We start from the raw sequence: 8,495 nt of genomic DNA, 5'->3' as shown, positions 1-8,495 counted from the left end.
TAACATTTTTATTTTAAAGTTATCACGTAATCCAATTTAAGAGAAATCATTTAATAATATTAGCAATTAAGACATCAATCATTCATTCGATAAAAAGAAAAAAATAGAGCAATTAAATTTTAAATATATGAAAAGTACAAGGACTATAACCATAATTATACCTAGATTTTTTTTCTATTTGATTATCCCCTTCCTCATAAACCGTAACAAGTAACAACAAAGTATATAATAAAACATTTTTTTCTGCCTCTAAATTAAAAAAGAAAAAATTGCAAGGGTTAAAGCCAAAATTGCAGCATAAGAAAACATTGGTCGATAAATTATAAGAAAAGAAGACAAATTCTTAATACGATTAGTGCGACTTAAACTCAAACCGAACACAGTTTTATTTTTCATTTGAGAAAAAGTTGAAGGCGGCTATCACCAAGGCGAAGAGAATAAGAAGCTTTCTTGTACTCAGCCCAATTGAAGGGCCTATACAGCAATGGCCTATGGGGTGTGACCAGTTCTGGTGGGACACTGAGCCATGCATGGGGTGGTGGCGCCCCAAAATATGCCATTGACATTCTATACTTGAACCCATTGGTCAATGCTCTGTGCCTTACGCTCATGAACCTCCCATTTGTCATTGCCTTCAATAAAAAAACAAAAGAAAAAAAAACTATTATATGCGAAGCTACATCTACTTTATACTTAAAATTTTTTATCTAAACTTGAAAATCGTGTACTATTGTTAAAATATACGGATGTAACATTGGTAATCAATAACATGGCAATATGTAACAAAAATACAAATTATAAATAAATTATTTTATCCACATGTCGAATATGAGGTTGCCTCATATTATTGATTATTAATGCCACGTCAAGTATATTTCAACAATATTAATCAATTTTTAAAAAATTACTAAATTGACTTATAGTTCAAATCTATTTGAATATATAAATTCTAAAAAAGGAACAAATAATTTTTTGAATTTGAAATTTATTATTACAATAATAAATTATTGGGATAGAACCACTATTTAGTTCTTAAATTTAGTAATTTTTTCACCTTTATTTTTAATTTTTTATTCACATTAATCCTAAAATTTAATAACTTTTTCAATTTAATCTTTAAACTTTATAATGACATGGTTCTCTTTTTTTTTTTTTGCCATTTTTATCTTTTGATATCAATTTGATTAGATCAATAAATGGATGTATTGACCAAGTTGATGTTGGATCCGGTTTTAAACAGCTTCGTGATATCTTTGGGACTATTAAATATCCATAGTTGCTCTGCAAGGAACTATAACTGGCAATACAGCCCAGAAAACCAGAAACCCCTATTATGTTCAATTGGATAGAAACTGATACGTGGGGTCTTACAATCCAAAGCTGCGGTGGATTCCCCAATGCATGTACCAGTTTCCATCAATCAAATTTCACCCTTTTTTATTATTTTTTTAGGGGTCAAATTGTTATGAAAGAGAGGGAAGAGGGACCAACCTGTAAAACATCACCTACGTTGATGCAGAAGGCAGTAGGGTCAGGGGTGACGGGGACCCAGGTCCCACCGGCTACACAAATCTGTAGGCCACCCACGTCGTTTGATCTGAGGATGGTCAACATCTGAGGGTCGGTGTGTTCCCCGAACCCTATTTCGGTGGTGGCGCGGTGCGGTGGAGGTGGTGTGTGGAATGAGGAAGGTGGATAGCGATTGAGCCTGAACATGGAGTCGCTGTCGACGTCCCTGATCATGTTGCTTAACAGTGATGGATCATGGACCCCTAATCCTTCTGCCATCAGATCCAAGATTTCACATGCTAATCGCTTAACCGCTTCTATGTAGCCGCTCACGGCGGAGCTGTCACCATACACACCCACAAAAAAAACATCGTTAGAAAACAATTTAAGGCAATTTATCTCAACATGAATTCTTAGTTTGATTGATTTTATTTTTTAAATACCTTCTAATTAAATAAATTATAAAAAAATCCGAAAAAAAGCAACTAATTCAATTAATCAGATCTTTCATGTTAGATCAAAAGCTATTTCTAAAAAATTAAATGGGTAAAATATTTTTGACATAAATTAACAAATAATAAAATAGTATTATTATTATTATGGTTAAAATATTCTTTTAGATACCATGAATGGATCTGAAAAGACTGTCAAGGCTTTGACCTCTCTTATTTAAAATAAAAAAATGTATTTTTGACTTTTAAAAGATTATTTTAAGACATTTCAATATAAAATCTTACCTTCTAAAAAGTGTCTTTAAATGAACCATGTATTCATTTTTGATAAAAGTTAAAATTAATAGTGACGTAAAAATTTTACCGCACCATAATTATTTAATAATTTTATCTTGTCTTAATTTCAATTGAATCGGATTGGTCAACTTACTACAGTTATATTGTTTTTATTTAAAGTCAAATTTTTATTTTTTTAATTGTTTAAATAATTTATTTATGTGTAACTTTCTCTGCTTTTTATGTGTGTTTTTTATTAATAAAAAATAAATAAATTTTGGCCAAAAAAATAAAATAAAAAGCTTCCACTGAAAACCCTTTGATTTGATTAGACCTTCCTTTATATCTGATTCTCTGACTTGTCATTTTGATTTCCAATGGTACTTTCCCCCTACAGCCAGTCCCTATTAGATTCTGTTCTTGTGTTTTCACGCGACTACATGGGCGCGTGGAATTAAAACTGACAACTGAACCAAACACAGGGATGTGTCTCTCTGACAAGATATCCCGTGTAAGAGAGTTTAAAACTGCACAAAACTAGATTCTCAACCGAATGACTTCTCGATTTGGTCTAAGTTTAGTTTTAGTCCCTCTACATTTTGGGGTTTAACTTTTTACTTTAATTTGTTTTAATTTATTGATAAGTCCATATTTATTTATTATTGTCGAAATGTCTTTCAAAATATATATACTATCGTTAAATTGCTAAAAGCATATGAAATAAAATAAATAAATTTCAAATTTTAGCAAAGGACTAAAACTACAATTAGACCCTCCGAACTTCGAGTTATTGAAGCGGATTTAATCAAAAACCTCACGTGTTTTCCTGGTTTTCATTTCTTTTTATTCATGAAACAAAACTGTCTTAATTAACTTTTTTTCACGGCTAAACAAAGAAGGTTTAATTCAAATATTGACCCTTAAAGTATATCGTTTTTTCAATTAAATACCTACTTAAACTATTAGTCAATCTTATTTTATCTTAAAACACGATAAAATCAATCCGTGGCACATTTTTTTACTGAAAATCATGCATTTTTTAGTAAATATTTCCTAATAAATTTAGGTACTTAAATGATAAAATTGGTTTGATTAAAGGGTTAATTTTGTAGTTGGTCCAATAAACACAAAAAACAACCACTTCAAGAAAAGTAAAACGAGCAACTGAGCATTGCAGTGCATGAAAATAGAAGCATAATATATATTACAACAAAGCCTATATACCAAATAAACATGCCTTAATTTTTATTTTTTAAACAATACTATTAATTGTTTTCTAGATATAATTATACTAAAATAAATATTAATATAAATTTTATTATTTTATATTTTAACCTAATGCATATAAAAGTATTTCGATAATCATCTCAACACACAGCAGATTTTTTTCTAAATATCCCTTCGAATGGACGGTGATAAGAGTCGATTAGAATTTTTAACTTCACAATTACAGTAATTAATCTCACGGCTCTAAACTCGAGGTTTAAAATGGATCCTATCAAAACCAGTCAGGTCCCAATTTCTTTTTTTTATTGCCATTTTCAAGAGGGAAGTAATTTATTTGAGGCGAGTTTCGAAAAGGGCATAACATGAGCCAAAATATGGTAATGATTGCCATTTAAAGCTATGGGATAATTGAAGAGTTGAATGCGATGTGGGATATCAGAATGATAACATTACAACTCATCTAAAAGCTCACGTTCATGGATTTCCTCTTATTTAAAAAAAAAAATCACTTGATAAATAATTTTTTTAAAAAATAGTAAAACATGCTGGCAAAATGCCCTAGCTTACTAGACCATGGCCCAAACTCATACCAAAACAACATATATTATTTCTCAATATATAAATTATAAACCATATATTAAAAAAAATATCTTTATAATCATATATTTCTTATAATATATAGCAAGAAACCCGGGTTTATTTTCAGTACTGTGCGCTTCGTTTTCTTTTTTATCATAGACTATAATGTCGTTGTAATATTTAATTTCACCGTCTATAAAAAAATTCCTAAATTATCCATAACTCAAATATAAGTGATTGATTCATATTAATGATCCATCATTTGGCCGACCATTCACGAAAATGGCAAATAACCACTAAACATGCAAGAATTAAAGTATGTAAGAAGAAAAACATGTCTGATGATGATAATAATATCAAGTACCTGAACTTTTTGGGGTCATCGGAGATGGTGTGTGATAACTGACTAATGGAAGAAGGGTTGGTATGAAGAAGAAGATATTCAACTTCTCCACTATCACCATTGAAACCAATGCTCTTAATGCCATAACCGAAAGGACCGGCCGGTCCAGCCCTTTGCTTTTCGCAAACCGGCTTCGTGAAAAAGCCCAGACCTTCTTCTTCCATTGCGGCGATAACATCGTCGGAGACACCGTGGTGGACCGCCTTGAAGAACCCGTATTGTTCGCAGGCTTTTACGATGAGCTTTGACACCTCTGATCTATCGGCTGAAAGGTCTATCACCGGTAATTCGATCGGTTCCGGCTTTTCGGATCGAACCGGGTTTGGTGGAGCCACTACCATGACTGTTAAGTATTTTTTATTAAAAAATGGAAAAAAAAGAAGGGTCTGCAACAAGAAAGGATGGAAGCGGAGAGAAGTAAGACGAAGAGGAAGAGCAGAAGGATGTGTGTTTTATAGATGCGTGAGGGAGTCTACGATATTTAAAAAAAGATTATAGAATGGATTATTTTTTATTTAAATAACACCAATAAAAATAATTATTTATCAAAATAGCATGAAATGAATAAACTCTAAACCGCCGTATGATAGATCAAGAATCGATTGAAATATCGAACCAGAAAAAGATATTAGAGTGATTAATTTGAGAATCGATAGAACTGGACTAAAACCCAGATAAAACATGTTTTTTATTCATTTGTTAATAATTTATGTAATTGAATTAGACAAGCTAATTAAACTAATAAATCGGTGACTTTAACTTAGGGTGGGTTTGGATGGGCAATTGGGTACAGTGCGTTTAGTTTACTTTTTGTCTCACACTACAGTATCGCTACAGTATCTAATCTCACCGCCACCGCTGTTTTTACACTAACCGCAAATAAATGCACTGCCCATCCAAACTCACCCTTATTCAACTAGTACAATTCTGAAAAACACTATTCATTCTTGTTTCAAACATAACTGTTTTGAAAATTAATTTTTTATTTGTATTACTTAAATAAAAAATCGAGAATATGTGAATGGGTCAAGAAATATTTATTTCCAAATTTTTGCTTTCATTAATTTTGAATTTCATAAATAAATAACTTTATAACTTTTTTTTCCAGAAGGAATGACAATAATAAAATTTGAACTTTAAATTAACTACACAAGACTGTCACTTGCTTAAACGGTAGAAGAAAGTGCTAGCACCTCTCTTAAAATCTTCTCAAATATCTTCAGGTCTAGTTTGTATCAAAGGTCATTTTGGTTAAGCAATCAGCAATTTTATTAAAACCCTTAGGAGAGTCTTGCATGACCCAAAATCCTGCATTTGCTAAAAGATAATGAATACCTCTAATAAGAACGGAGTTCAAACTCGTCAAAAAAGATTTCTTAATGGCCTTAAGCGCCTGTATTAGATGAGGGCTAATCCATCAAAATTCAAAAGTACCCCACAATTCAGCATATTTATTTTTTAAGTTACAAACACAAATAATATATATTCAATTATCTATAACTATAATTATTTATTCTAAATCACAAGGAGACTTACAATCAAATAGATTTCAACAAGGTCTAGCATAATGAGATTTAAATTATGACATAATCTAGGTTAAACCTCTTGTTAACACTCAAAATTAGGGTTTTAGTTAGGAGTAAAGTCAAAAATTGCGTAATTTTAAGAGAATTAGAATAACATTTTACTGTTTTAATAAATTATCATTATAATTTTTCAAATAATCATATTGTATTAATTTAAAATTTTAAAATTTTAAAATAAAATATTTCATTTTAGGGATTGCGACCTTACCAAGCCACTCTTTATCTCAACTTTACGGTAACAAAATTTAAATTAAAACCCATAACTTTACTACTAAGCTAAAATTACCTACTCAAATACATAAATTTTTTAAAATATAATAAATTAAATCATATCATTTTGGTATATTTAAATGATTTATTCAAATTTCTTGTGACGGCATAGACTTTTTATATTAAATAAATAAAATATATAAAAATAAAATAAAGTTCATTTTCAAGATGATTAGGGAAATTCAAGGGTTTTGGGTGGAGTGAAGTACAAGTAGCAAAAACCTGTTTGAGGAAAATAAAACTGTTGACTTTATTAATCTCACCTATTGACTTTTATTTAAAAAGTTTATTTAATTTAATTTTGGTATAATTTGTCGGCTGAAAAATATTTTATATTAACTTTTATAATTAAAAATAATATTTTACACATGAATTTTATATTTTGAAAAAATATTATTATTAAATTAAGTGGATAAAATTTTCAATGCCGAAAAGTTAATTGAATGATATTAGGTAGCTTAATTTTGACAAAAATAATAGATTTTTAATTAAGGATATTGCCATATTTTTAAGAAATTTATATTTATTTTATTGCCATTGGAAAATTATATATTTATTTTAAAAATATTTTAGATGACATATTTATATTTTAAAATTTATATATATATTTTTGTATTTTCACTTAGTTGATGCCAAATTATTAAACTAAGCAAGAGAATTTATTAATTAAATTTTATTATAATCAGTGGTGGATCCAAAAATATGACTTAGGAGGGGCAGGGGTGAAGTCAAAAAAATTTTCTGGGGGTCGAAATTATTTTATATATTTTTATGATATTAAAAATACAATTTTTTTTATTTTAATAGCCTATATCTTTATAATTTTTAGAGGATTAAATTAAATTTTTATCATTTTAGGAGTCAAAGCGTAATTTTACTATTATTAAATTAAAATTTTATAAATTATAAAGACCCCAGGATAAAAAAATGTCATTTTAGAGAAACTGCCCTACCAACTCCTTAGATCTGTCCTTAATTATAAGCATTCTTTATTTACCAATACTAACTTTTTTTTATACCAAGTTCATTTAATACTAAAATCAGCACATTGTAAGTGAAAAATTAAAATATGTACTAAAAATATAATTATTTGATAAATTAGTGGTAATATTTTTTTAATTTGACAAAATAAAGTTAAGATTTTAACAAATATAATTAATTAATATTTTGAAAAACAATAAAAATAAATATGACATGGTTATTTTTTATTATCTCGTTTGTGGTATTAAAAATTTACCATTAATTATTCGAATAATTTTATTAAAATATATAAATATCAATGTTTTTTTTTTTCTTATGGTTAAAAACAATTATAGGTGTTTAGAAAAATATTAAAGCTGCGTGACTCAGATCCCGTTTAATCTAACTTGAAAAGTTAGAGTTGCAACTCACTTGTTAAAAAAGTAAAGTAAGAAATCTGTAGGGGCGAAGAACCAAGGGCTAACGACATAGACTTATGTATATTACATATTGAAATATATAAAATAATAATAATTTTTCAAATTTCCTTTGGATTTTGGGGTGAAGTGAAGCACAAGTAGCTAATGCCTGTTTGAGAAAAACGTTGACCGAAAAAAGTCTCCCCATTTGACTTTTCTTTACCCCTCTCTTCATCCTATTTTGACTTAAATTCAATGTTATTTCAAACACTTTTTATTCATTATTTTTAGCTTTTTTAGACTGAATTTATTTTTATGGTGCGAAAAATTGAAAAATTAAGTGTTAAAAGAATAAGTATTGAAAATTTAAGTGCTGAATTTTAGTTATAAAATTGCTTGGTATATAACTTAATCTTAGTTACAAAAGATAATTAGATTATTTGATAATTATAATTTTAAATTATATAAAATTATATTCGACATTATATCATTAATTTTAAATATTTCATCTTATTCTAAACAAAAAATCAAATTTTAAATGTAACGTTTTTATAAGATAATATAATATTAAAATAGAATAAAATAAAATTAATTGAAAGTATTCTTCATTAAATGATAAATAACTCTTATCTGCTTCTGCCAAAGAAAATTTATCAAACGTGTCTAAAAATGGGTTTTTAATAAATGTGTTTGATTGAATTTAAGATTGTTTGTTCAAAGTTTAATTTTAAATATTTTTATTTTTAATTTAAATATATATTTCAAGTATATATAAATGAGTAGATATATAATTTTAGATTTAATTTATTTAAAA

The 8,495-nt window shown here is 28.0% G+C and overlaps 1 protein-coding gene across 1 annotated transcript; it reads right to left on the bottom strand.

Moving 5' to 3' along the window:
- Positions 1-146: 146 nt before the first annotated feature.
- Positions 147-4,883, bottom strand: LOC105775471 (gibberellin 2-beta-dioxygenase 2). The gene is made up of 3 exons (XM_012597984.2): positions 4,408-4,883; positions 1,492-1,849; positions 147-632 (listed from the first exon to the last, which is right to left on the bottom strand). Exons 1-3 carry the CDS (start codon positions 4,785-4,787, stop codon positions 393-395), a joined length of 978 nt encoding a protein of 325 aa, XP_012453438.1. The 5' UTR covers positions 4,788-4,883; the 3' UTR covers positions 147-392.
- Positions 4,884-8,495: the final 3,612 nt, after the last annotated feature.

Source organism: Gossypium raimondii, chromosome 1 (genome assembly GCF_025698545.1).
Source record: "Gossypium raimondii isolate GPD5lz chromosome 1, ASM2569854v1, whole genome shotgun sequence".
Lineage (NCBI taxonomy): Eukaryota > Viridiplantae > Streptophyta > Magnoliopsida > Malvales > Malvaceae > Gossypium > Gossypium raimondii.
Note: the sequence above shows the minus strand (reverse complement) of the source record. Positions and strands in the feature narration are given on the sequence as shown.

What these genes read in the sequence shown, in the direction of transcription:
- LOC105775471 (XM_012597984.2), bottom strand. Translation starts at nt 4,787, where the DNA reads ATGGTAGTGGCTCCACCAAACCCGGTTCGATCCGAAAAGCCGGAACCG. An exon ending in GATGACCCCAAAAAGTTCAG is followed by an intron (nt 1,850 to 4,407) that starts GTACTTGATATT and finishes GTATGGTGACAG; the next exon opens with CTCCGCCGTGAGCGGCTACA. An exon ending in ACGTAGGTGATGTTTTACAG is followed by an intron (nt 633 to 1,491) that starts GTTGGTCCCTCT and finishes TTTTTATTGAAG; the next exon opens with GCAATGACAAATGGGAGGTT.